Below are 27,565 nucleotides of genomic sequence, written 5' to 3'. Positions count from 1 at the left end.
GGCCACCGATTGCCCCAGAGCAGCGTCCAGCTGGGTGTTTTTTGTCCCTGCCGGCAGTGCTTTGGTAAAAGGCAGGGCAGGCGTGTGGCCGGTTGGACAGTGAAACGGGCTATGCCTTGGGCAGCGCTACGTGCCCACCTGTGCCTGGTTCTCCCGTTTTCCCCCTGACGGTGCAGGGTCTTCCCAGTGCTCCCCCGAGCCCCGTGTGCATTTAGTCCTCAGTTCTCATCCACAGCGCTGTTTCCCTGCACCTGTTGCCAGGCTGTGGCCTCGCGGTTTACCTGCTGTTCTTTGCTGATGTCTCGCCCACATTTCTGTCCACATCCTTTTCCTGAGTCGCTTTCTCCTTGGCAGTTCTTCGCCTGCCTGGATGTTGACCAGCATGGGCTTCCTCCACTGCCTCTGTTTCTAGAAGGATCCAGCGGACCAGGCCTCTGTGTGGTCAGCTCATGCTCCTTCCCCCGGCTCCTAGCCCCAGGAGAGAGGGCAGAGAGCTGGCTGCTCACCTGGGCTTGCTGAGGAGGGGGCCCTACAGGGCGGCTGCCTCTCCTGTGTGGGTGGGGTCCCTGGGGAAGGGGACACGAGATGTGAGCTCCTGCCAGTCGGCCTGGGGTCCCCCAGCCAGAAGTGCTGTTGGCTCGAAGGCAGGGGCTGGTGATGACGATGCCCTGAGCGTCCTGGCCTCCGTGGGTGGCGCTCGCCTCTGATGTCCTGCTGACCTCGTCCCTCATCTGTCTTTCAGATCGTGTTCAACGCAGATCCTGCTGATGGTGGCTCTGCTCCCGTGGTGGGGCCTGGGGGCTCTCAGTCCTACAAGGTGGGTCAACTCCAGGAGTGGGGCTCCCGGACGGGGGTCTCAGTCCTCCAAGGGGGGACCATCTCCAGGAGGGCCCTCCAGGCGGGGCGTCAGGACACCTGTCCATTCCACCCTCTAGGTGCACATTCACCCCGACGCCAGTCACCGGAAGACAGCTCGGCTGTCAGACGCCTGGGGCAGCACAGCAGCCAGAAGGCAAGGTATGTCACCCGGCGGGGTCGAGCCCTGCTCAGCCACTGAGGCGTCACATCCAGCTGTGGGTCTCCTGGCCACTGTCGGTCGTGGTGGACCTGAGTACACCCTCCTTGGGTGGCCTCCCTTGTCATGCTCTCAGCTGTCAGACAGACGGCCTTGCAGGAGGTCCAATGGCACAGGGCCTGCCCGGAGTCACCGAGCTAAGCACAGCCAGGCCCCTGCACCACTGAGGACGTTTCCTAAAAGGGTTGTCACAGACTGACGATGCACATGGAGGCGCCAGTTGCTACTTTCACATCGTCCAACCAGAAGGACAGATGTGGGGCAGGCTCGGGCTGAGCCCCCTCCCAAGGCCTCAGGATGGTGTCTCAGGTCCCTCTGGAGTTCGCTGGGTTTTGCTGGCACATGCTCTGAGCTCAGGCCATGCCCCACAGCCCGCCCTCCTCATATCACCTGCTGCCCTGCGCCAGGTGCTGTGGCTCTTGCTGTGGGGCTGGCCTGTCCCGGCCCAGGCACGTGTTCCTGTGGAGTCCAGTCCTGGCAAGTGTCCTGGCCGCCCCTTAGGCCTGGCCTTTTGAGTGGGGTTTGCAGCCCAACAGGTCCGGGGTGATGGTCCGCGGTCAGGCCACTCCCCGGCCGTGCGCCCTTTTGCCCTGCAACCAGCCCTCAGCATGTAGCACAGCCCCCTCCAGACTCCTGCTGGCAGTCACGCCCTCCCACCAGCTGCCTGCCTGCCCTCCCTCTGGCGCTGGGCAGGGAAAGGGCTGGGAGTGTGGGTAGGGCCGCTGCCAGCGAGAGGCCCATGTGTAGCCTCAGCTGGTCACTCAGCCTCTTCGAGCAGGAAGAGGCTTGTGTGGGCATCAGGGAGACTGGTCACCCCTCACGGGGCATTCTTGATCATGGGAGGCTGTCTGTGCCGCAGCTCTCCCCGTGGGGCCGCGTGTTAGTGCTAACAGGTCACGCTGACATCAGGCTTAGTGGGGTTCCGTCAGCCCTGAGTTCCGTGTTCCTCTGAGAGCCTGTGAATTCTCAGAAATGGTCACTCCCTGGGTTGGGTGTTCACAGGAAATGAGTCCCTTACTGAAAAGCTGGAAGCGGGGGCAGCGCTTTGAGCAGGGAAGTGAGTGCCCTGAGCCAGGGGCTCCAGGTGACATGACTTCACCCTGTGTTTGCCGTTCCAGGGCTGGCCCAGAACAATGGGCCGCCCCCGCCTCCCCACCCCAGTCACGGCAGCTGTGGGAAATGTTACTCCCGCGGCGGCTTTTCTGGAAATGCCCCTGCTGAGCTTTGACCCAGTCCTGACTTCAGAGTCACTTTTTTTTTTTTTAATTTTATTGGGGTGACATTTGTTGGTCAAGTTACACAGGTTCAGGGTCACATATAAAGTCATTTTACTACTTGAGCCGTTTCCATTTCCGAGCTCTGGAGCCAGCAGGGAGCAAAGGGGAGGCAGTGTGTCGGCTTCTACCTGCTGTGGGGGCGGTGGCGCGCTCAGTCTGCTCCCCAGCCGCCAGCCTTTTAGGGAGCGCCAGTCCCTGTGACGGGGCCTCCATGCTGGGGCCTCGCTGCTGGCTTCCTGCCTCCTGGAACCTGGGCTCGTGCACCCTCGCAACCCCAGCACCGCCTGCTCGTGGCTGGGGTGGCCTCTGTGTGCTCAGCGAGCCTTGAGTACACATCCATCTCTGGATGTCTGGGGTTGGGGTCGGCTGGCCTCTCTGGAGGGGACCCCAGTGTCTGCTCCCTGCTGCCCGGATCCCCGAGGGAGGGCCCCAGCTCACATTGGGCTCTGGGCTCAGGCTGGCCCCCTTGGTCTGATTTGTGCACCAGCATTGGGCCCTGTGGAGGAGCCGTGAGGATGGCAGGCGGGGCCCCCATGTTCACTGACCTCGTCCCCACTCGCTCCCAGGGAAGGTGCTCAGTTACTGGTGCTTCAGCCCTGGGCACAGCATGCGTGAGCTGGCCCACCAGGGCGTCCGTTCCCTCATCCTCACCAGCGGGACGCTGGCCCCCGTGTCCTCGCTCGCCCTGGAGATGCAGATGTAAGGCTGCCCTGCCCGCCCTGGGGTGGGGGGTCCCAGGCCAGGCCCCAGGGGTTCAGGACCTCACAGGCACCCCTGCCTCCCACCCTCTGGATCCAGCCCTTTCCCAGTCTGCCTGGAAAACCCACATGTCATCGACAAGCACCAGATCTGGGTGGGAATCGTCCCCAAAGGCCCTGACCAAGTCCAGCTGAGCTCCGCCTATGACAAACGGTGGGGCCTCAGGCGAGGGGGTGGGGGCGGGCTGGGTGCCGGGACACGGCCCTGACAGCAGCCCCCTGGCTCCATGCAGGTTCTCTGATGGCTGCTTATCCTCCTTGGGGAAGGCGCTAGGTGAGTGCCCAGGGAGGCCCTTGGTCAGGGCTGCCCATCCTGGGCCCACGCCCAGGAGCGTGACCCTGCCCTGCCCCTGCCTGCGGCCCTGCTCACTCATCCCAGGGGTGTCTCCTGCTGACCACGGCCACCGCCCTTGCAGGCAACATCGCCCGCGTCGTCCCCCATGGGCTCCTGGTCTTCTTCCCCTCATACCCGGTCATGGAGAAAAGCCTGGAATTCTGGCGGGTGCGTTACCCCCATGTGTCCTGGGGGTGAGGGGGCCTCAAACGGCCACGGGTCCAGGAGGGTGAGACCTGATGGGTGTGACAGGTCCCCATCCCTGCCTCCTCCCACAGGCCCATGACTTTGCCCGGAAGCTGGAGGCCCTGAAACCTGTGTTTGTGGAGCCCAGGAGCAAGGCTGACTTCTCAGAGGTCCAAACTCGCTGGGCTCTGCTCCTTTCATGGCCGCCCCGAGCTGGCCGCTGTCCCTACCAGGGGCTCTGGCCAGCTGCAGGTTATGCATGGCTGAGGTCCTGCCTGGCCTTGGCATGTTGCCTTTTAGAAAGTTCGGACGTGGGGATGATGGCAGCAGACCCTAGAATCTGAGGAGCTGGCAGTGAAGCAGGGCTCCCCACCCACCAGCCTCGGGGCCCCTGTGTTTTCTGGGGAATGCTGAGCAGGCTTTGGGTGCTGGGTACAAGTCACTGGGAAACCCCGATGGCTGGGACAGTCCTCCATCTTAGACAACGAGGCCCCGCTCACAAGGAGGGGCCAGGGGCCTGGGCTCCCGGTGACCTGCCTCTCCTTCCAGGTGATGGGTGCTTACTATGCGAGCATTGCCTCCCCTGCATCCCGTGGGGCTGCCTTCCTGGCTGTGTGCCGGGGAAAGGTGAGGCCCTGAGGGTCTGGGTCCCGCACTCAGGCCCGTCTGCCCCACCCAAGGGTGCTCATGGCTCTGACCAGGCGCTGCATCCTGTGAGGAGCGCTGCTCTGCGTCGGTCCCACGTCCTGCCAACACGCGTTAGGACAGCAGCCCTACTGACTTGGGGTGGGGCCAGCCCCAGCCGGGCCCTGAGCCCCACGCACGGGCTGAGGAGATGCCCAGAACATAAGATATCATGGGGGTCCTGGGAGCGTGACACCCCCCCCAGCCCCGGTCGGGCCCAGCATGGAGGGATCCCCCGCTGCCCATCCCCGCACATGTGTGGTTGTGGGCGGGCCCTGGGGAAGGCCTGTGAGCTCGTGCAGGGCAGCCAGGTGAAGTGTGCGTCCCATCCCCAGGCCAGTGAGGGGCTGGACTTCGCAGACATGAATGGCCGAGGGGTGGTCGTCACAGGCCTCCCGTACCCCCCACGCAAGGACCCCCGGGTGGTCCTGAAGATGCAGTTCCTGGATGAGATGAAGGGCCAGAGCAGGGCTGGTGGCCAGGTGAGGTACAACAGGTGTGGGGAGGGGGGGCGGCCAGAAGGGCCGGAGCCCCCGTGACTGAGCCCCCCACAGGTCCTGTCCGGGCAAGACTGGTACCGGCAGCAGGCGTCCAGGGCTGTGAATCAGGCCATCGGGCGGGTCATCCGGCATCGCCATGACTATGGCGCCATCTTCCTCTGTGACCACAGGTGCAGCCCCTCCACCCTGGGGGGCCCCTGCCTGGGAGGTGGGCTGGGGCCGGCGGACTCCTGGGCTGACGCCCCCTCCCTGCTAGGTTCATGTCTGCAGACGCCAGAGCCCAGCTGCCCTCCTGGGTACGCCCCCACGTCAAGGTGTACGATCACTTCGGCCACATCATCCGAGACGTGGCCCAGTTCTTCCGTGTTGCCCAGAAAACAGTGAGTCCCCAAAGCCCAGCTGACTTGCCTTGAGACCTCCCTGGGGAGGGGCCAGGTGGCCCCCAACCACCATATGACTCTCCAGATGCCGGTGCCGGCCCCCCTGGCTGCTGCCGCGAGCCTGGGCCAGGGAGAAGCTGCTGTCACGGCCATGTCGCCCGGGCCCCTCTCCACCAGGAAAGCCAAGAGTCTGGATGTGCACGTCCCCAGCCTGAGGCGGACACCCACAGGTGCGTGTGGCTGGCTGACACGGCTGGGCAGGGGGCTGCTTACAAAAGACTGGTGGCCCACTGGGCCTGATGACTGACTGTTGCTGGGGGCACCTGGATTGCCCTGCCCTTCCCCCAGGTGGGCCCCACACCCATGCTCCCACAGGGCTGCCAGCCGCCCGGGACACCGAGGACGCCGAGGGCAGCCTGTGTGTGGGGTATGAGCAGGAGCCCACCCACGCCCAGCGGAGGCCCGTGGGGCTGCTGGCCGCCCTGGAACACAGCGAGCAGCTGGCCGGGGGGCCTGGGGACGAGGCCCCGCCCAGGGAGGAAGAGGTGCGGGTATGGGGGGCCCTGGACATGGACACTCCCAGGCACTGCCCGCCTGGTCTCAGGCACCTCACACTCACCCCTGGAGGTCCCCTCTGTGGGCGGGCGGTTGGGGGTTTCAGCATATGCCTGGCAGCACTGTGCCCCCCCCAGCTGCCGCTCCCTGACACACCCCTGTGGCTTCTCTTTGGGGAGACAGCTTGGCACGGGCCACTCAGGGTCTAGCTCCTGCTGTGCCCTCCAGTAACCTGTGCTGTGGGCGGGACCCAGCTCCTGCCCTAGGGCTTTTGCCCAGAAGCACGTCATTTCTGGTCTGACTCGGAGCTCCTTGTTTCCTGCTGGTGGCACCTCCTTTCCCCTCCCTGTCCTGCTCTCTGGGTCCTGGAGTGAGCCCAGCTGCCCACAGAGGCATCTCTTGTTACCTTGTCACTGGCTCCTTCAGTCACCATGCAACTGCGTGCCCTGACCTACTCTAGCGCTTTGCCCCAAGCAAGCCATCGGGGAGGTGATGGCGGGACTCGGGAGGGCCCTTCTCCCTCACCGTGAGCTCATCACACCAGGCTCGGGGCGTGGGTTGGGACCATGCTTGTGTCACCCTCAGGCACAGTGCTGCTCCACCTCATCCCTCCCAAGAGAGAAGAGGTCTGGGGACGAGCAGAGAGGAGGGAGGAGGAAGATCAGACTGGTCAGCAATCAGGTAGGTGAGCTGCCCACAGCCGCATCTGGGCTGTGGTAGGAGCCATGGGCCTGGTGTGGCTCTCGGTGCCCTCGCCCACAGCCAGTGGCCCCGAGCAAGCAGAGTGAGATGTGAGCAGGCCATACCTACCTGTCATTCTAACTGCCAGGGGGCTTGGCCGGGCAGTGGTGAGCACTGTGCCTCCATGCCACCTTCCCGCGGGGCCCTCACGCAGTGTGGCCTCGGTGCCACAGCCACTTCCAGATGTCTGTATTTGTCCTGGGGTTCCTGGACCGACCCGCACAGCCCCACGTCTCTCCACTTGAGCCTTTCCCTATGAGAACATGCAGAACCCCCCAAACCCGAGTGGACAGGGCCATGCCCACGGCATCCTGCTCTGGGCACTTCGTCCTGCAAACCTGTGGCCGGACCCGGGCCTTTCATTCTGTTTTGCTTTTCTGGGCAAGCCCTTCATAGGTGGCACAGTGGGGTCCACAGAGCTGTGGGCTCCTTCCACGGAAGGCTCTGCCTGCCCAGCAGGGTGGGAGGCAGGCCCCGCCCTTGAGACTGGGTTAGGGAGGGGCCTGCAGCCAGGCTGTCTCCCCTGGGAGGTGCTGGCTTGGCTCTTGGCATGAGGTGGACACTGACATGCCCGAATGTGGAGAGGGTCTGCGTTCCCAGCCTCAGATGATGGCAGTTAAAGCAACTGAGTGACAGCCTGAGCCAGAAGCCTCCAGAAAGCCACGCACCACCTCTGTCTGTCTCCCTCGCTTCTGGGAAGAACCAGAAGCCCGGGGACTGACATTGCCAGGAAGTGGGCTGGGCGCCCAGGGCCTGGGCCTTTGAGGGTCGAGCTGGACGGGGCCTGGGAAGCTGGTCTGATTTCCATGCTTCCTCATCGAAGTATCAAATGGGGCCCGGGGTGTCTCCAGTCCCCAGTGCCTTGAGACACCTCACTTGCTGTGAGCTGACCATGCCCTGAGCCATGGGTGTGGGGAGCTTAGAGGAGCAGAGCCCCCAGGCCAGAGAAGCTAGAAGCTGCTCCCCGGCCGTCTTCCCTGTAGGCCCCTCCTGGCTGCTTTCACTGGGACCCCAGCCTGGTGGCCAGCCCCGCCCTGGGACAGGGCAGGGTCGGTGTGTCTGATGGGGCACTGGCCGGCCGGCCGTGTGTCCAGCAGGAGGGGCCGGCGGCTGGAGCCCAGGCGGGCAGGGCCAGGCTGTTCATGGTGGCCGTGAAGCAGGCGCTGAGCCAGGCCAGCTTCGCCGTCTTCACCCAGACCCTGCAAGACTACAAGGGCTCCGATGACTTCCAGGCCCTGGCAGACCGCCTTGGCCCGCTCTTTGCTGAGGACCCCAGGAAGCACAAGCTGCTCCAAGGTGCCCTGGGGGGTGCGGTGGGCACGGGGCGGGCGCCAGGCTCCATGTCGTCCCTGTTCCCTAGAAGAGGTGTCGGCGGTGGCCCACAATCGCAGGGCCCCAGCCCGGCACTGGCTGCAGCGTCCCTTCCAGCAGGCTTCTACCAGTTCGTGCGGCCCCACCACAAGGAGCGTTTTGAACAGCTCTGCCTGCAGCTGACGGGCCAGGGCTGCGGTAACCTGCCCAATCACAGCCTTCCCCCTGGGCAGTGGGCACGACTGGCCTTGGAGCCCAGTGGTGAGCAGCGCTTGATCAGCAGGACCCGCAGACTCACCCTCGGGTGGGGCCTAGTGGGTGGGGCCCTGGGCCGGGTCCTCACTTGGGCCAGCCTCCCTGTTCCTGCCTGAGAACTGGCAGATCACTGTGGGCTGGTACCATGTGGGGAGTTTGGCCGTCCTGCTGGGGCGTTGTGCACCAGCGGGGTCCTGGGGCCCTGGCCCCCCATCTACCTGGAGTGGGCCCTGCACCTGCAGAGCCAGGGAGCCTGGCTTTGGAAGATCCCATTGCTCGTGGGAGGGGACTTTCCAGCCCGAGAGTCCCGCGCCCGCCCGCCCCCCCCCGCTGGGCTTTGTGCCCATTGGGATGTTCTTGCACCTGCCCCTCCCAGCTGTTCATGGGAATGTGAGTCAGAGGTCCTCCTGCTGTGGTCCCAGGAGCATTGTGAGACCGTCTCCCCTTGGACAGACGTGCTTCCTCCCTAGGGAGCATTTTGGACCCTCAGGGACCAGTTGGGTGACTCCTGCGTCTCCATGTTTTTCAGGAAGGAGGCAGCGTGACTCCAAACTGACACTGTCCCAGGGCGCGGCCAGGCAGCTGGACCCTGGGGAACATCTGAACCAGGGTGGGCCCCACCTGGCCTCCAGGCCACCACCCCAAGGTACCTGGTCCCTGAAGAAGCTTCGGGTCAGAACCAGGAGCTGAAAAACCCTGGAGGAGTCTCCTGGGGGCCGCCCTAGTTCCGTACCCCAGAGCGAGGGAGGCTGACACAGGCACCCCAGACCCCAGGCTCCTGGACCCCAACACCGTCTGAGCTGTTACCTCCCCTCCAGGAGACCCTGGCGGTTGGCAAAAGGGGTCTGGAGCCGCTGGAGCAGAGGCGCGGGGCCAGCCTGCCGTGAGTGCCTACCTGGCAGATGCCCGCCGGGCCTTGGGCTCTGCAGGCTGTAGCCAGCTCCTGGCAGCACTGACCACCTACAAACGGGACGATGACTTTGAGAAGGTGGTGGCTGTGGTGGCGGCACTTACCACATCGAGGCCAGAGGATTTGGCCCTGTTGCAGAGCAAGTGGCAAGGGGTTTGGGGGTGGGGGGCGGGCCGGTGGGCGGACCACGGGCGGGGCCTGAACGCCCACCTCTGCCGTCCGCAGGGTTCAGCATGTTTGTGCGTCCGCACCACAAGGAACGCTTCCGGCAGACGTGCGCAGACCTGACCGGCCAACCTGCCCCAGGCACGAGCACCGAGCTGCCAGGACCCCGGGAAGGGAGCCCCACCGTGCCTCCTGACCTCGCCCCCGGGGCTGCTGGGCCAGGTAGGGTGACCCGTCCTGCCATCCCTGGAACCCCGCTCAGCTGGGCAGGGGTGGCAGTAGATGTGTGCCCAGGTGCCCCTCGGACCCATGGTTGTCTCCAGGCCCCTCAGAGCAGGAGAGGCCAGGGACGACTCAGAGCAAGATCTCCTCCTTCCTGACACGGGGGCCCCCCGGGGCCCCCCTGGGACACACGCAGCCCCAGAGTGGTAGGTCTCCTGTGGGGCCGTGGGAGGCCGGCCCAAGCAGCAGGCCGGCGGTGCTCACAGCGGTCCCTGCGGCAGGCCTGGTGTGCCCCGGCTGCAGGGTGGAGGAAGCGGTCCCCTTCCAGTGCCCCTCCTGTGACTTTCACTGCTGCCGGGCCTGCTGGCAACAGCACCTCCAGGTCGGTGTCCGGACCTCAGGGACACGGCTGCCTGGTGCCACTGCATGTGGTGGGCTGAGGGGTGGGGTGGTCAGCGGTGCCCATCAGGCATGTCCAGCGCCCTCTGTGTCTTCACAGGCCAATAGGAGGATGTGCCCTGCCTGCTATGCCACCACCAGGAAGCAGAGCCTCTCGCAGATCTTCTGGCTGGAGCCCCAGTGACTGTGGGGACCCTCTGAGCATTGCAGGGTCTGTGGAGGCCCAGGCTGCCCCCTCCCAGGTCCAGACTGGACATCTGCCTGTTGGCTGAGGGCAGGCCAGGCCCAGCCCCAGCTGCCTCTTTGCCAGAGCCCACCCGTCAGGGAGGCCAGAGTCTGGGCACGCCTGGGAGAAGGGTCTGTCTGCTGGCCTGTGGGTCAGCCTCAGGGGCTTTGACGCTGAGCCCACGACCTGGAAGGATGGACATTCTTGGGACCTGTGCCAGGGAAGTGGACCTGTTTTGTCAGGTGGCAATGCTCTAATAAAGCTGCTGGCACTACTGGGCTCTGTCTACGTGGCCTGAGCTTGATGGTGGGGTTTGAGGGTGCCAGGGAGGATGGATGGGGGCGTCTGTGCAGGGTCCCCCTCCCACTGTCCCAAGAGCACTTTGTTCAAACTTGGCTCAGCCTCAGTCCACAGCTGGACAGGGCGACACGGTGACACCAGAGCATAAAGGAGCCTGAAACACCCCCCACTTCCAGCCTGCTGACTGATCCGGTCACTGGGTCATGGGAAGGTGCTGGGAAGGGCTCACAGGACTGCCCCCACCCGCACCCCCGCACTGGGTCGTGGGGAGGGCTGGCGCCAGGCCGGCAGAGGGGGCTGTGACGTGGCCCACAACTGAATCAGAGCGTGGACCCTGGAGGTCGCCGGCCCCTCCCCCGGGGCGTGGCGGGGCTGGCCCATATAAGGAGGCCGAGGGCGGGAGCCGGAGCGCGAGGGCGGCTGCAGGTAGGGCGGGCGGGACCGTAGCACGTCTGGCGTCCCCGCTGAGTCCCGTTGCCCCTGCTTCAGGGAGGACCATGAGGGCGCTGCCCGCCTTTCTGCTGGCACTAGCTGTGCGCGGGGCGGCGGCGGGCGCGCCCACCTACCGGTGGCGGGACGCCGACACGGGGGAGTGGCTGGTGTGTGGCCAGTGCCCCCCGGGCACCTTCGTACAGCGGCCGTGCCGCCGGGACGGCCCCACGACGTGCGGCGCTTGTCCGCAGCGCCACTACACGCAATTCTGGAACTACCTGGAGCGCTGCCGCTACTGCAACGTCATCTGCGGGGAGCACGAGGAGGAGACGCGGCCGTGCGCCGCCACTCACAACCGCGCCTGCCGCTGCGTCCCGGGCTTCTTCGCGCATGCTGGCTTCTGCCTGGAGCACGCGCCCTGCCCGCCCGGCGCGGGTGTGGTGGCCCCCGGTGGGTGCGGGGCGCTTGATGAGCGGAGCCGGGCCGAGACCCCAGCCCCCAGCGAGGACACCCCAGCTCCCCTTGACCCTGTCTTCTCCATCTGTTCCACAGGCACCCCCAGCCAGAACACGCAGTGCCAGCCGTGTCCCCCGGGCACCTTCTCAGCCAACAGCTCCCGCTCGGAGCCGTGCCTGCCTCACCGCAACTGCACAGCCCTGGGCCTGGCCCTCAACGTGCCAGGCTCCCCCTTTCGCGACGCCCTGTGTACCAGCTGCTCGGGCTTCCCGCTCAGCACGCCAGAGCCGGGGGGACCAGGTGAGGCAGGTGGGGCCGGCGGGATCAGCTTGTGCCTGGGTCCAGGCCTGGAGCGATGAGGCATTTAGCAGCACCTGGGAAAGGCTTCCGGAAGCTTCGTGGGGCCCCGGAGCCGCACGGGGAGCTTGGACCACCGGGGAGGCACCAGCGAGTACACTGCGCTGGGGGCTTCCGCGCTGGCAGGGGATGCTATCTCCCCCACACCCCGACGGACGTTGGGAAGCTGAGACCCAGAGAGTTTAAATAGCTTGCAGTGAAGTGGCAGATCCTGTGTCGCATCTCGCCCCTGGGGAACAGCGCAATCCCTGTATGTCACTCCCCAGCTGTGGGCACAGGGAGTTCCACGGCCTGGGGGGGGGGGTGGACTATGTCTGCGCAGGACCGGCGGAACCCCCACCTCGCTCTGACCCCCTGCAGGACCCGAGGAGTGTGAGCGTGCCCTCGTGGACTTCGTGGCTTTCCAGGACATTGCCTTAAGGAGGCTCCAGCGGCTGCAGCAGGCCCTGGCGGGCCCAGGGGCTCGGAGTCCCACGTCGCTGAGGGAAGGCCGTGCGGCTTTGCAACAGAAGCTGTGGCAGCAGCTCACGGAGCTCCGCAAGGCGCGGCCTGGGGCGTTGGCAGTGGAGCTGCTGCACGCGCTGCACGCGGCCAAGTTGCCTGGGCTGGAGCGCACTGTCCGGGCGCACTTCCTCCAGGACCCCTGACCGCCTCCCCTATTTATTCAGTGAGCCGTCCCCCAGCCGCACCAAAAGAGGCTACTGATCCGGCTCCCATCACACTGTTTATTTTTTATAAAGCTATTTTGTAAAACTCGTGTACAGTTGAATGAGGTGTCTGCTCAGAAGCCGGTGGAGAAACCTGGTGAGTCAACACCTGGGTGGCACCGGTGCTTCCCTAGTCCTCAGGTTACCTCGCACCCTGGGACAGACACTCGATGGGGGGAGGGTCGTGCGAGGGGCCAGTGGGTGGCAGGTCTGCCCCTTCCAGCTGTGGGGCACAGCAGGGGACCCGGAAGCTCACTGTGAGCCCCCAGTTGAGCTCTCGGTGATCAGGACAGTGTAGAGGGTGGCTCAGGGCTGGCCTGGGAGCAGCACAGGGGGCAGTGCCAGGGCTTCGGGTGGGATCACCCCAAGGCCAGGGCTCCGCTGTGGAACAGGACCCGAGACTGGCCCCTCCCCCCTCGAGTTCCACCCACGCCCCACTGGCAGGGGACTTCCCAGGAGGGACCAGCCAAACACCTCCCTGGGGCCAGTGTACATTCTGGGAAACAGGGCTCTTTCCTCTGGGGCAGACTGTTCCAGCGCAAGAGGGGCGTGGAATGGGACGTCCAGCCCTGGCTGCCCTCCCCTCCACTCCCCTCCCCACAGGCCCAGGAGCCCCTGCCTCAACCTGAGGGGCCCAGAGGGAGGGATGGGACCTCACAGCCCAGGACTCATGAGTCACTCCACCTGCAGCTGGGTTCCCCACCCCCCACCCCACCCACCCCCCACCCCCCACCGGACTCATCCCTTTTCCCAGCAGCTCCTCTCAGGCCCCCACTGAAGCGAGCGGGCCAGTCTGGAGGAACCTGACTCTAGGACATGAAGCCACCAGGTCTGTGGCTGTGGCCAGGCCATTCCCACAGAAGCAGGAAGGCAGTGCGAGGGAGCCCCTTGTGCTGTGGTCACTGTACTGTCGGGTGGCCACAACCCAGCCTCAGGTGCCTGGAGGAACAACAGACAGGAGCCACACTGCCCATCCACTTTGCACACACTTAGCCCTGCTGGCCTTGGGGGATGTGGGCCAGATCTCCCTCAAGGTGACGCCAGCTCCCAGCCCACTCCAGGATCACCGGGCCCCAACGCCGAGGGAAAAGCCCACTTTCTTGCAGGTCCCCTCAAGCCTCTCCCCGGGCGCATCGGGCATGTCAATGCCGAGCCGCCCCCAGGCCCGCTGCCCCCAACATTCTGCAGAAGCTTCTGGGTGCAGAGAAAAGTTTGTGTTCAGAAAAAGGCGAAGCCAACCCCACCCCAGGATGGTGGCTGGAACCGGCAGGAACCCTGCTGCTGGGCACTGGCTGCGCCTACGTGATGTCCCTGTGCCGTGGCGGCCGGCGCACATTCCGCACGACGCACTTCACCATCCACTCAATGCCCTCGCGCACGCCGTTGCTGTGGAGACAAGCGGCATGAGGGGGGGCCGCCCAGGAGCCCGGCCGCAGGGGAGGCCCTCACTCACCCCGTGAGGGCCGAGCAGGCCTGGGTCAGGCAGTCCCGCCGACCGATCTTGGAGATGCAGTCGCTGAACGCCGTCTTGATGTCGGGGATAGAGAGGCACGGCTGCGGGAGGCGAGACGAGAGGGGCTGGAGGCTGCCGGGCCGGGGGCCAGGGGGTGGCAAGCAGTACTGGCCCTGCGGCCTCTCTGCCCAGGACTCCTGCCAGCGACTGGCCTCAGAGGGTGGACGACCAGAGCGATCTAAGATGCACCTGGGCCCTCAGGTTGCCTGGCAGCCAGGACACGGGTTCCAAACGGGCCACCGCCCTGCACAGAGTCCCCTCCACGGGGACAGTCACTGAGCAGTGGCTGGTCAGCTGAGACTGGCCCTGGGGGTGTGGCGGACAGTCCCAGGAGCATGTGCCCTCCCCCAGACTGCCCCCCCCCCGGTTCTGGGGGCCAGGGATGGCAGCTGACAGGGCAGGGGTGCCTTGGTCTTTTCTCCAGAGCTTTCCTCTGGGTGTCGGCACTCTAGGCTCTGCCACACGCAGCTGAGTGTAACAGGGAAGGACAGGGCGCTGCCCCCCCCCAGTGGAGGGAAGGGGAGGCCTCAGGAGAGCTGTGTACCCCCACTCATGTGGCTTAGGGTATCCGAGGGGGTGGGCCCTCCCCTGGAACGGGCCCCCGGACCCCGGGCAATGGGCAGGCTCACCTCGACGTCCTGCTTGTTGGCCAACACCAGGATGGGGACGCCGTCCAGAGCCTCACTTGCGACCATCTTCTCTGGTATGGGGGAGAAGCGGCAGTGAGCACCCTTCATCCACCCAACTGCCCGGCCCATCGCAACCCAGGGGCCCCACATTCCTGCAACCTCTCCACAGGAGTGCACACTATCCCTTGTGGCCAGGGCCCTCCTGACCTAGCATGGGCCCAACTCCAGACACATGGCCTGAGTATCCCCCAGCCCCACCGGGCTGTGCTCACCGAAAGCTTGCTTGGACTCTGACAGTCTCTCCTCATCCGTGGAGTCGATGACATAGATGACACCATGGCACTCCGCATAGTACTGGGGAGGGGCAAGAAGGGGGCTGCACCCTGGGCATTCAGCCACCCTTCTGGAGGGCTTTCTGGGGGTGGAGAACTAGGGCGGAATGGAGCTGCATCCCCAGACCTATCAGGGCTTGCTGGCCTTGGATGGGCAGCCACCTCCCCTGCCCACTTCCTGGGCGCTGCACCCAACCTACTTCAGCATTTGCTCCTGCAAACCTCCCACAGACTGCCGGCCTGGTGGAGGCTCAAGGGGAAAGGTGAGGCTTGGGGACTGAAGAGTCCAGACCACACCAGTCCCCATGCAGACCGGGAAATGGGGACTGCATGCCAGGGGAGCCTCAAGCCACTGCTGAGCCTCATGCCCACAACGGCCACCAAGGCGCTTAGGCCAGTGCCACATTCCAAGCAGCTGTCCCGACAAGGACAGAAGCAGATCGCCGGGCTCAGAGATCTGTGGTCTTACTTGGGGCCAGCAGCAGCATCACAGGAGCCCCCACAGGCCTGGCCTGCAGGAGCCTGGCGTCTGCAGGAAGGGCCAGAGGCACTGCAGGGGCTCTCGAGGGGCAGCCATGCAGCTGGCGAGCCCACTGTCTGCCCCACCAGAGCACTGCCAACGTCCGCACTCACGTGGGGCAGACAGCAGAATCTCTGCCACTTTGCCCTGGCTCTCCTGCCCATCACAGCCAGAGGTCCTGCTAGCTGGGCAGGGTGAGCCAGCGGTCACCAAGCTGGAGGACGCTCTGGCACATTCTTGGGTGTGACCCCACCAGTCTAAGGCAAGCCTCTGTGTCTGCACTTGCTACAGAGAAGGCGGCCCTGGGTTTCACAGGCCACAAGTCCCACACACAGGGATCCTCTGGAGGGCTGCAGCTCCTCCATGGGGACTCCAGGCGGCAGGCTGGCTGTCTGGCTACACCTGACAGCTGCTAGGCCCTGCAATGTAGGAGGTCTGTGCAGAAAGGGCCAGTGTGGGGTCTGCAGCCTGGTGGAAATCACCACAGCCCCTCGGGTGGCAGACTTCACTCCCCGTGTGACTGGGCCCTTGTGACGGCCCCCGTCACAGGTGCAGCACATCTGGGATGAGCATGTGTAGGACCGGGGACAAAGCAGGCTACCCTGGCCCCATGGTACCAACCACGCCCCAGACCCCAACGGCCCATCAGCCATGGCCACATGGGGGATCCTACAAAACCAGTGGGAAGAGGGAAGAGCCTAAGCTTGGCTTCTGGATGGGCACATGCCGGATGTCTCTTGGGTGTGGCCTAAAGGGACAGGGTCCGAAGTCCTCGTGTGGCAGACGGCCAGGTGCTCACCCTCGTGGGAAGACATGGCCCGAGTGTGAGAACTGGGGAGGGACCAGGAGTCCCATTTCTCATCCTTCCTGGTGACACACAAGGGACTCTGCCACCATCCCCACAGCTCTGGGCTGTAGTCATCACCGGGGCACAGCAGGAGACCCGCCGAGTTATAATCGTGCCTGCCTCCTGGGTACGTTGGCAGAGACCCCACCCTGGTGGAGAGAACTGACCTCATCGGTAGCAGGGCTGGGGGGCACCTCAGGAAGCCAGGGGTCCACCAGACAATGAGGGCTCAGGCCACCACACAGTGGTCGCTAAAGGGGAACCACAGTTCGCCTCTTTCCTCCCCCTCTTCCAGTTTCCCCTCAGGAGGCTCTGGGTCTTGGAGGAGCCATTCCCCATAGCAGAGGCACGAAGCCAGCGGGACATGTTGGGCTGTGGCCCACACAGGAACTGGTCATCCACTGGGCCTTGCTGCCTGGTGGTGGGCAGTGTGCCAAGTAGACAGCCCTTCGTTGGCTCCTATAGGACCCACAAAGAGCCACATTACCAGGTCAAAGCTGCCCAGGGCTGTCCACCATGGTGACCCGCCAGGTGGTATGGAGTCCTGGCCAGCTCGGCCCGACGGGGAGCAATTCTCTTCCAGGGGTCCCCAATGGGCCAGCCACCCGAGCTGACCTCTCCCCCTGCCCACTCCCTTCCAGAAGCTGACAAGCACCCTGCACCCCTCCCTCCGTCTCAGCGTCAGCTCTTGAGACCCTGCCCTGTGACAGAATGTCAGGTTGTGTCTCACTCCCCATGTGGGTCTGGGGTTCAGACAAGAAGACCCTGGCATGGTCTGGTGTCAGTACAACTGAAATGGCTGAACCTTGTGGCCACTGGACGGAAGCTGCCCTTGTGGCTGGAAGTCAGAGCAGGAGGGGACACTTTGGAGGGGACCCGGGAGGGTGACTGGGTACCTGCTGCTTGGGATCAGTCTAGAGTTCAGGACCTTGACACTCAGTTCTAAGTACACAGGCAGTAAGTGTTGGGGAGGGCACGTCTGCGCCCCCAGCGTTGGGCTGCACCGAAGCCAACAGCCAGTCCATGGGGAAGAGCCCCTAAGCGCAGGAGCTGGGTCTGTCCTGCTCACTGCTGGACCCCAGTGCCTGGCACAGGCTGAGCTGGGGACCGACTACTGCTTTAGTGTGGGGAGAATCTCAGAAATGGCCAAACTCTATGTGAAAAGAGAAGGCAGCTGCGGTGGGCCTCTGAGGACATCCTCCCCTGGTGCGGAAGGGGACACCATGGAGGACCAGTCCCAGGCCAGAGCGGAGAGGAGATAGTGGGGAGCCTCAGGCCTGGTAGTGAAGCTGGCACCAGGCTGTGCCTTCCCCACGTCTGTTCTCGGCCATCTGTCTCGTCCTGTGTTCACTGGCAACAAAATCTCTAAGCCCAAAGGAACTGAGTGTGTCGTCACTCTCAGGGGAGTGACTCAGGCAGCAGGACAGGATTGAGGGGGAAGCCTCAGGGAAACAAGGCCTGACGGAAGCTGCTGACCAGAAGGGAAGGTGGTCTGAGGACTTCTCAGAAAAGGCACAAAGACCACAGGTGCCGTTGGAGATGCTATGTGGCATCTGTCTCACCTTGTCCCACAGAGATTGCAGCTCTTCCTGCCCTCCTAAGTCCCAGAACATGAGGCGAGCCTTCCCCACGTCCACAGTGCCAACTGGGGAGAGAGGAACAGGGGTGAGGCTGTGGCCCAGCTCTCCCGGGTGCTTCTTGACCACCGGCCAGAGGGAGCACAGGCTGTACCCAGGGCTCGGGCCGCCTGCAGGCCTGTGGGCATCACAGCGTCCTCGGGGGTCTGCCCCCAAACCACAGCCCTCAGGGGCCCTCTTACTGTTTAGACCCACGGTGGTGGTGATTTTGGAGAGACTCATGCCCCGGTAGTCCTTGTTAAACCGGGTTTTTGACTGCTCCAAGAAGGTCTGAGGAGAGAGCGAGACAGGCAGCAGATAAGGGCTGGTGTGGCTTTACAAGTCAGCTTCCCAAATGCCCCTTCCGGGGCCTATTTTTTAAAAACAGAACAGAACGTTTTGCTTTTAAAGCTCTTGGTGGTGACTGTCCCGTGGCCCACGGGTTTGGATTCTGTCCGGGCAATGAACAGGCAGCTAAAGGGATAAAACCAAAGGACCAAAGCCCCCGGGCTGGGGTCGCAGGAGCAAGCGCCTACCGTCTTCCCAGCATTGTCCAGACCCAGGATCAGGATGCAGTACTCATCCTTCTGGAACACGTACTTGTACAGCCCCGACAGCAGCGTGTACATCCTGCCCTGGGCGCCGCGAGAGGGCAGTCAGGGCGCCGTCTCACCGCCCGCCCGCCCGCCCCGCGCCGCGGCCAATGGCACGCCCCGTCCCTCCGCCCCGGCCCCGCGTACGTCCCGCCCACTCGCCCCATAACTCCTCCCACCCGGCCAGCGGCGGCCTCCTCGCGCCCCCTCCCGGCCCCTCCGAGGCGTCCTGCACCCCGGGTGCCGACCAGGCCTCGGCTCGCTCCGGCTTCAGGCCCGCAGCCGGGGCTTGCCGCGCTCAGCACCGATTCCCAGGCCGCCCCTCGAGGCTTCGCGCCCGCTCGGCCCTCCGCCCGGACACAACAGGGACACGCTGGCTCCCGCGCAGCCTGGGCCCCCGAGTCTTCGCCCCACTGCGGTCACGCCCCTCGGGGCGGCGCGCCGCCCGGCACAGCAGGCGCCCGGTAAACACGCAGCAGGACCCCCTGCCAGCGTTAACGGGGACGCTCCGTGTCTGCAGGCGGGTGTGCGCGCCGTGGCCGGTCGCTGCGGCCTCGGAGCAGCCCGGCAGGAGGCCGGTGGCGTGGACAGACGGCGGCGGGAGGCCTCGGAGCCCGACACCCCGCCCTGACAGCGGGTTTCGGGGCTCGCAACCCGGCCGCCGGAAGCTGCTCCTGACCGGCCGCCCGCCCTCGGGCCCGGGGCCCTGCTCCGCCCGCCCGGGAGGCCCCGACCCAGCGCCGGCCTACCTGTGCCCGCCGGGGCCGCGGAGCTACCGCGCGCCTGACCCCGCTGACCCCGCGCGGCGCCCGATGGGACCCGGCCGGCCGCCAGAAGAGGGGCGGAGCCGTCCCGGCGGCCCCCGCGGCAGGCACTTCCGGCGGCGGCGCTCGGAAGGAAGTGCTCGGGGGCTGCGACGGCGGAAGCCCGGCGCTGGGCCGCTCTAGCCGAGGAGGCCGGGGCGCACTCTATGGCGCGGCCGGACTGCGCGGAAGAGGTGCCGGCCTGGGAAGAGGGGCGCGGTCTGGGCGACCGGGCCCGGGCCCGAGGTGACGGGGCCAGCGGAGGCCGGCGGCCCGGGAGGCTGGGGGCGGGGAGGCGGCGTCCTGAGAGGATCCCGGGGTTGGGGGGGGCGCGGGGAGACCCCCAGCGCGGGGCCGAGACGCGGAGACTCCGATGAAACCTAACGCGACAGCCCAAAGCGGCTGGAAAGGGAGCTGAGGCCGTGGGGCCGGCGGCCAAGGCCCGGTTCTGATTTCTCCACTCGGAGCTGGTAACTTCTTCCAGCTTGTTTTCTCGCCCCAAGACGGCGAGAGAAGGCACACGGTGCCGCAGGCTGTCGTGAGGCCCCCTGAGTGCAGCTGTCGGCACAGGGCCGCCCGGCGCCCTCAGCGATGGCCTGGGAATTCGGGCGGCCGGTCCCGGGCTCAGCGGGTTTCCCTCTTCCTTGCAGCGCTGCTGTCGCACCGCCCCTCTGAGCCCCGGGGAAGTCAGCGCTCTCCCGACAGGATGGACGAGGAGAGCCTGCAGACCGCCCTGCAGACCTACGACGCGCAGCTGCAGCAGGTGGAGCTGGCCCTGGGCGCCGGCCTGGATCCCTCCGCGCTGGCGGACCTGCGCCAGCTCCAGGGCGACCTGAAGGAGCTGATCGAGCTCACGGAGGCCAGCCTGGTGTCCGTCAGGAAGAGCAAGCTGCTGGCCGCACTGGACGGAGAGCACCCAGCCCAGGACGGTGCTGAGCACCTGGCTTTCCAGAAGGCCATTGCTGAGGGGGCAGGAGCCCCCAGGGCAGAAGTGGACGCTGTTCCTGAAACGGAGGCGGGGCCAGAGCCCAGCGAGCCTGGGCAGGAGGAGGAGGGAGGGGAGGAGGAGGAGGAGGAGGAAGAGCTGAGTGGCAGGAAGGTGAATGCCCCCTACTACAGCCCGTGGGGCACCCTGGAGTATCACAATGCCATGATTGTGGGCACAGAAGAGGCCAGCGACGGCTCCGCGGGCGTCCGCGTCCTCTACCTGTACCCCACCCACAAGGCCTTGAAGACCTGCCCGTTCTACCTGGAGGGGAAGTGCCGCTTCAAGGAGCACTGCAGGTAAAGCCCTTCGCTCCTGGGGCCCATGGCCGGCCCTTGGTGCTCCTCTGGCCAGCACAGCGCTGACGGGGACAGAGCTCAGGCCCGTGGGTCCTTACAGCAGTGTCCTCCTGGATGGGTTTGTGAAACAGACGATGGAATGCGCTAGTATGTGCGCAGAACTCAGAGTAGTTTCTAAATGTAGTAAGGACGCAGACTGCTAGTTTTTATCTTGTCGTTATAAAATAAAACCGGGTACAGGAAGTAAACGTACAGTATGGGGAATTATTGTAACACCCTCGTAATCACCACTCAGATCAAAACTACGAGTTTGCTGAGCGCCCTTGGAGTCCCTCCTTACATCACAGCCCAACACAGCCTTCTTCCTCCTCCAGAAATGACCGTTGTCCTGCCCTTTAGGGTGGTCACCTCCTCGAGTTTTTGCGGCTTACCACTGTGGTGTGGCCACGCTGGTTCATGCCTGCTGTGTCTCAGTGTGGCTGCACACACCCTCTCCCTGCCTTTCCTGGCCTCACAGTTGCACTGTTGATGGACCTTTGGGCCATCAGTGAACAACCCAGTGCCGTGGAGCACGCTCTTGTGTACCCCCAGGCTGGGGGCGGGGTCCAGGGTCTCGATCACACTCACGGCAAGCCTGGAGGTGCTGCTCGTTCACCAGGAGGCACCTGATGACCACTGGGCCACTTTGCCTTTTGTCATCGTGGCAGCCATTGACACTCCATGCCACATCCATTGACTCCGGGGGGATTGTAAAATAGAGACCTTTCCATTCTATGAGTTCGTTTTGTTTATTACTGGCATGTTATAAAGAGGTGCTTCCCCTCGCCTATGATTTGTCTACCCAGTGATACAGTTCATGCAGAAAAGGCAGGGTTTTTCTGTTTCGTTTACTTAGTTTCCAAGGTAATGAATTGGTTCTCTTTCATCCTGAGAAGATGAGGAGTCAGCTTTCTAAAAATATTTAATATCCTTATGGACCCATGGATTTAAGTATGTTTGATAAATTTCAATCCATTGTGATTCTGATCCTTACTGAGGCTCACATTTTCCCACCCTTGGCAAGTGGGAACCTCTTCGGGGGCGTTCCTCCATCCTCTTTGTCTCACTGAGGCCCCTGGTCAGTGAAGAGTCACTAACTTCTCTTTTGCTGCTTTCCAGATTTTCTCTTTGTCTTTGGGTTCCATTAGTTTGATCATAGTGTGTTCTGGTGTGGATCTTCATGAGTTTATACTACTCGGATGCATGTCTTTCATCACATTTGGGACCTTTTCAGCCATTATTCTTTAATTCTGCAAACATTTTTCTGTGCCTTTCTCTCCTCCTTTTGGCATTCCATTATTCATGTTTTGGTATACTGTGTTTTTTGCCTTTTAGTATGCTTTGTAATTTTTTTCTTGATAGTCAGACATGATGTACTGGCTAGAAGGAACCACTGTAAACAGGCCTGCAGTGATGTGGTGAGTAATGAGGGGAAGCGTCCTGTAGGCCTGTGGTTGTAGGTCGGACAGTGAAGTTCGGGACTCCTCCTAGAAAAAGTGCTACACACCTCATTGCTGAATATCACTATGGTCACCTTCAAAGGACTCCCCTTGGGAAGCTGTGCACTGACACCAGCACCTAGTCCACCCTTCAAAGCAATTTGGGACTCTTTTTCTGGAATGGCCATCAGAGCCGTCGTCATATTACCCTTGATGTCCTGAATGTCATCAAAATGTCTTCCTTTCAATATTTCCTTTATCTTTGGGTAAAGAAAGAAGTCATTGGGGGCCAGATCAGGTGAGTAGGGAGGGTGTTCCAATACAGTTATTTGTTTACTGGCTAAAACCTCCCCCACAGACAGTGCCGTGTGAGCTGGTGCATTGTCGTGATGTAAGAGCCGTGAATTGTTGGCGAAAAGTTCAGGTTGTCTAACTTTTTCATGCAGCCTTTTCAGCACTTGCAAGTAGTAAACTTGGTTAACTGTTTGTCCAGTTGGTACAAATTCATAATGAATAATCCCTCTGGTATCAACAAAGGTTAGCAACATCGTTGCAGCAAGTTCGCGAACTTAATTGTCATACTTTGTGGATCTCTGTTTTAGTAAAACTAAGCCTCAGGACTATGGACTGCATGTGTGCGTCTCAGACACACGCGTGTGCACATGTGCATGCACGACGCAGGATGGCGAGAAGAGGCTGGAGCTGGCGTTTCCCTAACCCCCAGTTCTGTCCGGCTCTGCTAGGGCCCCAGCAGGCCAGGCTGTGGGGAGCTGGCTTCCCGAGGGCCAGCCTTGCCGAGAACAGTGCCCTGGTGTGTTTCACAACGGCTCCTTTTTCTCTCTCTCTGCCCAAGCGCAGGGAATTTTTCTCCAGTATTTACTGTGAGAACCTGGTGGAGGTCCCAGAGTAAAACACAAAAGTGTGGAGCCGGCTGAGGACAGGCCCCAGAGGCTTTGGCTCTCAGGCTCGTCCAGCAGTCGGCAGTCAGCGCCCTGTCCCGGGCTGTGTCCTGGGGCGGCTGCTGCTGACGGGTGGTGATTCTCTGCGTCTGCTTGTCGGACTCTCCACACTTGGGGTAGCACTTGGCTTTGGGACCTCACTTCTCTAATGGCTCTAAGAAGAGTTGTCGCCTTCACCGTGTGTTCTATTTTCTCCTTTTTGTTTTTGTGAGGACAGAGAGGTGACTTCCAGGCTTCTTCCATGCCAGACCAGAAACCAGAAGTGTCCCATGTAGTGAATTCATTTCAGTTATTGACTTTTCAGCTCTGGAATTTCCATTTGATTCCTTTTATATAAATTCCATTTTTATGATTCCCTATTTCTTTTTTTTTTTAAAGATTTTATTGGGTAAGGGGAACAGGACTTTTTGGGGAATAGTGTGTACTTCTAGGACTTTTTCCAAGTCAAGTTGTCCTTTCAGTCTTAGTTGTGGAGGGTGCAGCTCAGCTCCAGGTCAAATTGGCAACCTTGTGGTTGAGAGGACGCGCTCCAACCAACTGAGCCATCCGGGAGCTCAGTGGCAGCTCAGCTCAAGGTGCCGTGTTCAATCTTAGTTGCAGGGGGTGCAGCCCACCATCCCTTGCGGGACTCAAGGAATTGAACTGGCAACCTTGTGGTTGAGAGCCCACTGGCCCATGTGGGAATCGAACCGGCAGCCTTCGGAGTTAGGAGCACGGAGCTCCAACCGCCTGAGCCACCGGGCCGGCCCATCTGCTCAGATTTTTAATTTTCTTTTTTAGCTTGGCTTCTTAGGAGTTCCTCTGTGTCTGTGTAACTTAGTGGTCAGCCAGTGATTTAGGCAGAGACTGTGCTCTAATACTTCTTTCCCAAAAGGTGTCCGCCCTCAGCCAGTTGATCTGTGTGAATTAGGGGCTCATTCCCACCTCACCAGCCCCAGTCTGTCTTTGCTTTCACTTTGTCCTGGCGTGTCCTGGAGTTCTTGATACATGTACCAAGTTTCCCAGGGAGCCAGGGGCTTGTGGACAGTGGGTCCCTTCGGTGCCCTTTCATTTTCATGGTCTGCCTGTTAACATGCCTAGTAGGCCCAGTGCCTGCTCCAGAGCTATCCATCTTCTCTGTGGTGTCGACCAGTTTCACCACTTTTAGCTGCCAGGCTTTGGTTTCCAGCCTCTGCAGCTGCTTTTGCCAGTGAGGCTCATGTTGGGTGACTTGGGCGAGTGGGGAGCAGTCCCCCCACTTCTGTCCCAAAGCTGGGCAGTTTTTCAGGCATCATCTCTTCTCAGTATGTGTTTGCTTCAGTTTCCAGAGCTCTGAAGCTGTGAGCTTGACAGTTTTGCCTTGTATTTCTCTGGAGAGCATTCAATGACCTCTGTATACTTGACCATGGCTGGAACTCAGGATCTTCTCTGTAGTTCTGGGTGCCTGTTTTCAGGTTCAAGTTTTTACTTACTCTGGTATGTGTTTCTGTGAATGTTGTGAGGTGGGTGATTGAGTTGGGTTTTTTTTTTAATATGAAAAAACCAATTTTACGTTTTCCCTTCTGAAATGCGTAGTGCACCTTTTCCTGACTCATTTGTCACACTTCCTGTCCTGTGTGAAGTTTTGTATGCGTGGGGCTCTTCATGCCATGGGCCAGCGTGCCCATTCTCTGAGTTTTGAATTCATTTTATGGGTTTGCCATTAACTGCTTCTCGTGATTGGAAATTTTGGTCATTTCCCAGTCTTTAGTATTGGGCTAACAGCCTCGTGGCTGAACCTTTGCACACTTTCATTATTATTATTTTAGAGTTGTTGTTTTGAAGTGCTGGGTTTAAGGAGTATACCAAATTTTAAGGTTTCTAATATCACTACAGATTTCTGCAGAAAGGTTTAATTGGTGGTTTCTGTGGGTGCGCATACGTGCATGCGTGTGCGTGTGTGCATACGTGTGTGCAAGTGAGTGTGGGTGTGCGTGTGCATACATGCATGCGTGTGTGCGGGTGTGTGTGCATACATGTGTGCATGAGGGCAGGCGTGTGTATGCGGGTGTGTGTGTGTGCATATGTGTGTGCATGTGTGCATGCGGGTGTGCGTGTGTGCACGTGTGTGTCCCTGTCTCCCTCCCGGCAGGGCAATGCCCAGGCAGGTAGGCTTGGCTCTCCTGGGTTCTCTTGCCCCTGCTGGGCCGTGTCTGATCCCCTCTCCTGGGGCCCTCTCTGCAGGTTCTCCCACGGGCAGGTGGTCTCCATGGACGAGCTGCGTCCCTTCCAGGACCCGGACCTAAGCTCTCTGCAGGCTGGCTCGGCGTGTCTGGCCAAGCAGCAGGATGGTCTCTGGTACCCAGCACGAATCACTGGTGAGGCTGCCCTGGGCCTCGCTGGCAGGGCCCTCCCTGGGGAGCCCTCTGCTTCTTCACACATTATTCCCCGATGACCACTCCTTGACTGTCCCCGGTCTCGGCCCCACCTTGCTCCCAACTCCCAGTGTGGCTCCTACCAGCTGTTCAGGCCACTGACTTGGCCTGTCTTTGTCCCCTGTCTCCAGATGTGGACAGTGGCTACTACACAGTGAAGTTTGAGTCACTGCTGCTGAAGGAGGCTGTGCTAGAAGGGGACAGTGTCCTGCCCCCACTGCGTGCAGAGCCCGCAGGGTCCTCTGACTCAGACAGCGGCGACGAGGGCGACGAGGGCGACGCCAGCTATGCCAAAGGTGTGGCGATACCTTGGGGTCCCAGAAGCTAGAGAGGGGGCGAGGGGCTGTCTTGGCAGTGGGCCCACTGGGAGGCTCCCGGCAGGCAGGGACCTTGACCAACTAAGCAGACAGTCGGAGAGGCTGATGGCAGAGAAGCAAGCTGTACCTGGTACATGACGCTTGGTGGGGCCCCACGGGAGGTGGGGAGACCTACAGATGCAAGGGTGCATGGGCAGCCATTACATTTCCATGTGGTGCACATTTGAGGGGAGGCCATGGGGGGAGGGACGCAGATGCAGGAGATGCCGAGGGAGTTGGGCTCACGTGGGGTGGGGCCCTGCAGTGCAGGAAGGAGCTGCCCCTTCAGTGCCTAGCTGGCAGAAGAGGTGCTGTGTTGGGTCAGCCAGGGACAGAGCGTTCCAGGAAAGGGGACTGGCTGGCACTGTACAGCCCTCCGGCGGGGTTAGTTAGGATGGTGCGGGGAGGCGGCAGTCCTGTGGGATGGTCCATGTCCGAGGTGATGGAGGGAGGCACTGAGCTGAGCATGTGACACTGGCCGTGGGAAGGGGGTTGGTGGGGGGGCCCTGTGGGGAAAGGCCGGTACTCCTGTGGCCTGGGCCGACTGTGTCAGACTCTGCCATCAGCTCTGCCTACTGTCACACGACACCACGGGCAGAGGCCGAGGAGCAGGGGATCATGGCCCTGTCCCAGAGCTGTGAGCTTTGGGCTAATGTTGTTGGCCAGAGCCCAGGGTACTCTGAGTCCAGCTGGGCCCAGCCACTGCTCTCTATTTCTTGCAGTGGTGGAAGCCAGCGCCACCGACCACGGGCCCTGCAGCTCCACCTTCGCTGGCTGGGAGGTGCACACCCGGGGTATAGGCTCCAGGCTCCTGGCCAAGATGGGCTACGAGTTTGGCAAGGGTGAGTCTGTGCCGCAGCAGGGAGAGGGTGGGGCTGCCACAGCACCGCCAGGGCAAAGCAGCAGTGGTGCCAGCCCCATGTGTCCCCAGGTCTGGGCCGGCACGGAGAGGGCCGGGTGGAACCCATCCACGCTGTTGTGCTCCCTCGAGGGAAGTCGCTGGACCAGTGCATGGAGACCCTGCAGAAGGGGGCCAAGGGCGGCAAGGCTCGCCCCAACAGGCCCCCGAAGTGCCGGGGGCGAGGTGGCAGGCTCGAGGGCCGCCCGCCCCCTCGGGGCGTGTTCGACTTTCTGAACGAGAAGCTGCGAGGCCAGGCCCCTGGGGCGCTGGAGGCAGGGTCAGCCCTCCCAGGGAGGGGGAGCGGCAAGGAGATGTACCACGCCAGCAAGAACGCCAAGCGTGCCCTGAGCCTGCGGCTCTTCCAGACGGAGGAGAAGATCGAGCAGGCCCAGCGGGACATCCGCAGCATCCAGGAGGCCCTCGCCCGCAACACCGGCCGGTACGGGGATGGCACTCTGCAGAGGGCAGGGCCCAGGGTGACCGTGCCTCCAGCCCTGTTCTGGGTGCCCAGCCCACAGTTCATCTGCAAGAGCTTGCCCCAACCGAGGGCGCTGGGCTGCCTCTGAGGAGGCTCTGGGTGTTGGCGGGAGGACGGGCCGTGGCCACAGCAGCCTGGGGCTTTGTGTGACTGAAGGCCTCTCTCTAGGTACAGCGTGACAGTGGCCCAGCTGCAGGAGAAGCTGGCAGGAGCCCAGCGGCAGCTGGGGCAGCTCCGGGCCCAGGAGGCGGGCCTGCAGCGGGCACAGGGCAAGGCAGACACCCACAGGAAGATGACAGAGTTCTAAGCCCTGCACACGTGGATGGCTCGGCTGGCTCCCAGCTGCCCTCAGGAAGACCAGCCGTTGCCCAGCAACAAGATGCCGCCAGGAGACGGCCAGCCACTCCCAGGCTAGACTGCAGGCAGCCTTCTGGCCATCCTGGGGCTGTGAACACTGCCAAATGGAGACGGGCTGCAGGGTCACGTTCTCACGTCACCTGCCCACTGAGCCTACCCGCCAGTGTCTTAGGGAGTCTTGCTGGGAAGGACATTAAAGTGACCGTGCTGTGGTGTCAGTGGAGGCCCGGCTGACTGTCTTTGGGGAGAAGGGGCTGTGGGGCGGGGCAGGGAGGG

At 62.6% G+C, this 27,565-nt stretch overlaps 4 protein-coding genes across 32 annotated transcripts in view; 3 read left to right on the top strand and 1 right to left on the bottom strand.

The window, feature by feature from the left end:
• Positions 1-10,257, top strand: part of RTEL1 (regulator of telomere elongation helicase 1) — a 30,879-nt gene extending 20,622 nt beyond the window's left edge. For 10 of the 22 annotated variants that reach the window (XM_088789026.1, XM_088789023.1, XM_088789025.1 and 7 more), the window contains 22 exons: positions 355-441; positions 743-817; positions 936-1,017; positions 2,919-3,051; positions 3,151-3,264; positions 3,344-3,384; positions 3,527-3,612; positions 3,723-3,800; positions 4,180-4,257; positions 4,650-4,796; positions 4,869-4,984; positions 5,071-5,194; positions 5,280-5,424; positions 5,543-5,739; positions 6,335-6,430; positions 7,585-7,786; positions 7,922-8,062; positions 8,586-8,702; positions 8,875-9,105; positions 9,192-9,353; positions 9,455-9,735; positions 9,853-10,257. In XM_088789026.1, coding sequence (XP_088645152.1) covers positions 355-441; positions 743-817; positions 936-1,017; positions 2,919-3,051; positions 3,151-3,264; positions 3,344-3,384; positions 3,527-3,612; positions 3,723-3,800; positions 4,180-4,257; positions 4,650-4,796; positions 4,869-4,984; positions 5,071-5,194; positions 5,280-5,424; positions 5,543-5,739; positions 6,335-6,430; positions 7,585-7,786; positions 7,922-8,062; positions 8,586-8,702; positions 8,875-9,105; positions 9,192-9,353; positions 9,455-9,735; positions 9,853-9,936 — 2,817 coding nt within the window. In that variant the 3' untranslated portion in view covers positions 9,937-10,257. The remainder of the gene's footprint in view (positions 1-354; positions 442-742; positions 818-935; positions 1,018-2,918; positions 3,052-3,150; positions 3,265-3,343; positions 3,385-3,526; positions 3,613-3,722; positions 3,801-4,179; positions 4,258-4,649; positions 4,797-4,868; positions 4,985-5,070; positions 5,195-5,279; positions 5,425-5,542; positions 5,740-6,334; positions 6,431-7,584; positions 7,787-7,921; positions 8,063-8,585; positions 8,703-8,874; positions 9,106-9,191; positions 9,354-9,454; positions 9,736-9,852) is intronic. The other 12 variants (XM_074317522.2, XM_074317538.2, XM_088789015.1 and 9 more) reach the window with 12 other exon arrangements.
• Positions 10,258-10,466: 209 nt separating this feature from the next.
• TNFRSF6B (TNF receptor superfamily member 6b) lies at positions 10,467-12,282 on the top strand. The gene is made up of 3 exons (XM_088789033.1): positions 10,467-11,160; positions 11,263-11,466; positions 11,884-12,282. The coding sequence occupies exons 1-3, from the start codon at positions 10,482-10,484 to the stop codon at positions 12,168-12,170; spliced, it is 1,170 nt and encodes a 389-aa protein (XP_088645159.1). The 5' UTR covers positions 10,467-10,481; the 3' UTR covers positions 12,171-12,282.
• ARFRP1 (ARF related protein 1) lies at positions 12,229-19,163 on the bottom strand. Of its 6 annotated transcripts, none has more exons than XM_074317545.2 (8): positions 19,030-19,163; positions 18,224-18,322; positions 17,891-17,978; positions 17,634-17,716; positions 14,645-14,726; positions 14,373-14,443; positions 13,684-13,784; positions 12,229-13,616 (listed from the first exon to the last, which is right to left on the bottom strand). In XM_074317545.2, exons 2-8 carry the CDS (start codon positions 18,314-18,316, stop codon positions 13,529-13,531), a joined length of 606 nt encoding a protein of 201 aa, XP_074173646.1. In that variant the 5' UTR covers positions 18,317-18,322; positions 19,030-19,163; the 3' UTR covers positions 12,229-13,528. The 6 variants fall into 6 exon arrangements, with proteins under 6 accessions (XP_074173646.1, XP_074173647.1, XP_019608945.2 ...); XM_074317546.2 differs by having other exon boundaries at positions 18,224-18,317; positions 19,030-19,155; XM_019753386.3 differs by lacking the exon at positions 19,030-19,163 and adding an exon at positions 18,529-18,668 and having other exon boundaries at positions 18,224-18,317.
• ZGPAT (zinc finger CCCH-type and G-patch domain containing) lies at positions 18,611-27,507 on the top strand. Of its 3 annotated transcripts, none has more exons than XM_074317542.2 (7): positions 18,611-18,744; positions 19,734-20,367; positions 25,007-25,140; positions 25,329-25,493; positions 26,276-26,395; positions 26,485-26,893; positions 27,101-27,507. In XM_074317542.2, the coding sequence occupies exons 2-7, from the start codon at positions 19,790-19,792 to the stop codon at positions 27,237-27,239; spliced, it is 1,545 nt and encodes a 514-aa protein (XP_074173643.2). In that variant the 5' UTR covers positions 18,611-18,744; positions 19,734-19,789; the 3' UTR covers positions 27,240-27,507. The 3 variants fall into 3 exon arrangements, with proteins under 3 accessions (XP_074173643.2, XP_074173642.2, XP_074173641.2); XM_074317541.2 differs by lacking the exon at positions 18,611-18,744 and adding an exon at positions 19,124-19,277; XM_074317540.2 differs by lacking the exon at positions 18,611-18,744 and adding an exon at positions 19,197-19,329.
• Positions 27,508-27,565: the final 58 nt, after the last annotated feature.

This window comes from Rhinolophus sinicus, chromosome 13 (genome assembly GCF_057876585.1).
Source record: "Rhinolophus sinicus isolate RSI-liver-muscle chromosome 13, RSI-T2T, whole genome shotgun sequence".
NCBI lineage: Eukaryota > Metazoa > Chordata > Mammalia > Chiroptera > Rhinolophidae > Rhinolophus > Rhinolophus sinicus.
The sequence above is the reverse complement of the archived record's forward strand: the minus strand, read 5'-3'. Positions and strand labels throughout refer to the sequence as shown.

Coding starts and splice junctions, on each gene's coding strand:
- TNFRSF6B (XM_088789033.1), top strand. CDS start 10,482: ATGGGAAGGTGCTGGGAAGGGCTCACAGGACTGCCCCCACCCGCACCC. Junction 11,161..11,262: donor CGCGGGTGTGGTGGCCCCCG/GTGGGTGCGGGG, acceptor TCTGTTCCACAG/GCACCCCCAGCCAGAACACG. Junction 11,467..11,883: donor GCCAGAGCCGGGGGGACCAG/GTGAGGCAGGTG, acceptor GACCCCCTGCAG/GACCCGAGGAGTGTGAGCGT.
- ARFRP1 (XM_074317545.2), bottom strand. CDS start 18,316: ATGTACACGCTGCTGTCGGGGCTGTACAAGTACGTGTTCCAGAAGGAT. Junction 14,444..14,644: donor AGAGTCCAAGCAAGCTTTCG/GTGAGCACAGCC, acceptor CCCCCATACCAG/AGAAGATGGTCGCAAGTGAG. Junction 13,785..14,372: donor CCAACAAGCAGGACGTCGAG/GTGAGCCTGCCC, acceptor CGCCTCCCGCAG/CCGTGCCTCTCTATCCCCGA.
- ZGPAT (XM_074317540.2), top strand. CDS start 19,251: ATGGCGCGGCCGGACTGCGCGGAAGAGGTGCCGGCCTGGGAAGAGGGG. Junction 20,368..25,006: donor CGCTTCAAGGAGCACTGCAG/GTAAAGCCCTTC, acceptor CCCTCTCTGCAG/GTTCTCCCACGGGCAGGTGG. Junction 25,494..26,275: donor CGACGCCAGCTATGCCAAAG/GTGTGGCGATAC, acceptor TATTTCTTGCAG/TGGTGGAAGCCAGCGCCACC.